This window comes from Lissotriton vulgaris, chromosome 9, assembly GCF_964263255.1.
Source record: "Lissotriton vulgaris chromosome 9, aLisVul1.2, whole genome shotgun sequence".
NCBI lineage: Eukaryota > Metazoa > Chordata > Amphibia > Caudata > Salamandridae > Lissotriton > Lissotriton vulgaris.
In genome coordinates, this window is record NC_141697.1 from 234,631,613 (window position 1) to 234,635,021 (window position 3,409).

At 54.0% G+C, this 3,409-nt stretch overlaps 1 protein-coding gene across 1 annotated transcript; it reads right to left on the reverse strand.

Moving 5' to 3' along the window:
* Positions 1-350: 350 nt before the first annotated feature.
* ANKRD63 (ankyrin repeat domain 63) lies at positions 351-3,020 on the reverse strand. Its single transcript, XM_086937379.1, has one exon. It carries the CDS (start codon positions 2,778-2,780, stop codon positions 1,332-1,334), a length of 1,449 nt encoding a protein of 482 aa, XP_086793505.1. The 5' UTR covers positions 2,781-3,020; the 3' UTR covers positions 351-1,331.
* Positions 3,021-3,409: the final 389 nt, after the last annotated feature.

The following is a 3,409-nucleotide window of genomic DNA, read 5'->3' on the forward strand; positions in this document are numbered from 1 at the left end:
TAGTTCTTTCATGCGGCAGAGTTGGCCATGGAACACTTTGAAGCTAAAAGCTTTTTTTAAATAAATCAACATATCTTTATTTAATAATACTGCGTGTATTCGCTATTTTATAACGGCGCTGTGCTTCTGTCAGTAATATTAATAAACATGGATTATCATATCTCTTAAAACGCGATGCATCGCTCACAGTCACGAGTTTAAGTAATATACAGTCTACCTATATACGGATAGTCATTTACTACTTACTACAAGCCACGAGCCGATGGTTACAAACAATAGCTGAGTTTGATTTGTGCTGGTTAGTCGGTGTCGAGTATTCATCAGAGGTTGTCTTTAGTATTCATCAGAGGTTGTCTTTTTTTTCTGGACTAGTCGCTGTTGAAGGGGTTTTCTTTAGGTTCAGTGATTCCTGCACATTAAAGGCGTCCTCTGGGACGGATGCCAGATGTCCCCTTTACATCTCTAAATGTGCAGCGCCTGAAAGGCAACTCCAGCGGAGTCAGTGTGCTGGATAATGAAGAAAAGGCTTTAAAAATGCCAGAATGAACTGTCACGGAGAAAAGTCTGAATACTTGAAATGTGGTAGACTATATTGTCTCTTGAGATCAGCGCATGTTGAAGCCGCGTGCCTCAGATCTAAAGGCGACATACCAAACATTCTGTTATATAGCTCTGCGTGTCGCGCAGGAGTGCCTGTCCTAGTCAGTCATTCACAGTAACATACATAGTAGTAAGCATCATTGACATTATTATTATTATGCACATATTGCTAAACTTTAAGCTGTAATCATGTTATAGCTGTATTTGGAGCACTATTGCAGGCTTCTGTAGAGTAATATATATATTTAAATAGAATTACCAATAAGATGGACTTTTTTGATATGTTATTCATGGGAACATACATTTATAACCTGCATAATGGAATGACAGTATCTTGCTGGTGAAGAGAGCTCCCTTGGAGAACCCTAGTCCATGTGCACCTGGCCTACTTGACTTGCTCTACGTCTGTCATCCAAAGAGTCCAGAGATTGAGATGCGAATGGATCAGTCTTCGGGTGACCTAGAACCAGAAAATCGTCAGGATTCCCATGGATCGCATGACTATGAACACTTCCCAGGCCATGTTCGAAGGATGTCGTTCTTCTGCGTTGTTGCTCACATACTATTAACTCTTTCAGGGCGTGTGGCAGTGTTTGCTGGTTCAAGTTAGTATTTTATGGTCCATGATTGCTGCTTTTCAGTTCACTAGCCCATGGCGTGTGGTGGTGGCTGTAGAAGGCTTGAGGTGGCTGGTCACCAGTAGGCTATGGACTATTGACAGGCTTGGTGGGTCACATGACAATGGGTTGCCTGCGGCTCCTGGGGAGGAAGAGCGGGCTGCGGTTGCCTCTGCTTCCACTCCCAGTGGGAGGCTCCATGTGCACCTGGGACTGGGTGCTGGAGAGAAGAAAGGTGCTGTCCTCCGACTTTGATGCCAGGTTGCTCCCAGGCAGGCCTTGGAATTCGGGTGAGGTGAACCTCCGTAGGAGTCGAGTGTGGCCGGGACCATGGTTGTCTACCAATGCTTCTTCATCATCCTCAGCCTTGTTGGAGCCAGTGCCCCTTGGGGTGATGGGGTCCCTATCACTGTCTGACCAGTCCCAGCTCTCAGCCCTGAGCAAAGTCTCGTGTGACTTGGACAAGATGCGGGTCTGGATCACAATGCGGGGTGAGCCAAAATCCCAATCCCCATTTTCACCACTGGGTCGGCTCTGTCCCTTTTCCTGGTGCCCACTGCAGGGTTGCTGGTGGGCTGGAATGGCTTCTGCGGAAGGTTCTAAGGTGGCACTGCATACAAACAGGTGCTGGTCTCCCTGGTCCTGACTTGCCCACCTTCGGCCCTTCTCTGCCCCGCGCCGGGGGGAGCAGCTGGCAGACCTGGAGAAGAGCCATGAACTCCGTCCCTTGGACTGAGACTTCCTGCCCTCCCGCAGAGACCGGCCCTCGCGCTCCCCGGGGGGCGCCAGGCTGCGGTGCCCCGCCCGGCCGCCGCCGTCCTGGGCCTCCCAGATGTGCCGGGCCCTGGGCAGAGCCTTGTCCCGTGGGCTGGGAGGTGTGCGGGGGCGGTGCTGGAACTGGCGGGTGAAGCGCTCCATGACATGGCGGGAGAGGGGCCGCGGGCTCCAGGGCCCGACCTCGCGCTCGGCCATGCGTCGGCCGGGGCTGCGCGGGGCCTCGGCCGCGCCCTCGCCCTGGGACCGGCCCCCGCGCAGGCGGCCGCTCAGCACCTGCACGCAGTCCCCGTGCCCCAGGGCGGCCGCCACCTGTAGGGCGGACTGACCCGCCTGGTTGGTGCGGTCCACGCGGAGCCCCAGGCGCTTGAAGGACTTCAGCAAGAAGTCGAGGACGGAGCTGTGGCCGCAGGAGGCCGCGTACATGAGCGGGCTGTTGCCCGACTCGTCGGGGATCTCGGGGTCGGCGTTGAACTGCACCAGCAGCTTGACGGACTCCAGGTGGCCGAGCTCGCAGGCCTGGCTCAGAGCCGTGCGCCCGCCCTCGTCCTGCCCGTTCACCTCGGCTCCGTTGTCGAGCAGCAGCCGGATGAACTTGAGCCGCATGTCCGCCTCGGGCAGGCAGGTGGCGAACATGAGCGGGGTGCGGCCCTGCTCCGTCCGCGAGTTGATGATCTTCCTGTCCAGCGCGTCCAGCACAAAGCGAGCCAGGTGCACCTTGCCCCCGTGCATGGCATCCAGGAAGGTCTTGGTGCCCGAGCTCTGGCACAGGTCCCTGGGCTTCAGCATCGTTAGGAGTCCGGGACTGCAGGGCAGGCTGAGGGCGCCGACAGCAGAGATCCCCGCTGGCCGCCTGCTCCTTAGATCTCGCGCTCTCTATTCATTCCCGAGCCCCGGACAGGATCCAGCCACACATGTCACCGCTGCTCATCTTCTGCAGCTCCCACAGCTTCACATCCCCATGACGACGACAGCTCTGCCCGATGATGCTGTGAAGGACACGCAGAGCCAGCCACTGCTGAGCGTCCAACCCGGTCCACGTCTCTGCAGCTCTACAGCGGCAACTGTAGGGGGTACCCGCGTGCCCTGCTGCGCGGTCTCTCGAGCCTCTGATCATGCCACTAATTGTTGCACATCCCGAAGGAGAAGCGCTTTGGAGAAAAAAATATTCGCTACTGTTGAATTTCCGTGATTAATATTTTTCTTTTCAACATTGGTGACGATTTTTGTGTTTATCATCTCTATTTGATCTCTGCCTTGCATATCTTCTTAGGCACGGAGCTTTATACGAATCTTTACAACACAAAACGGTAACTTTTAGTGACTCACATTTTTGCGCTCAATTAAAAGCTGTATAAATGCATTCGAAGCATAAATAATTAAACTAAAAGTGCACCATCCCTTCAAAAGGACCTTCC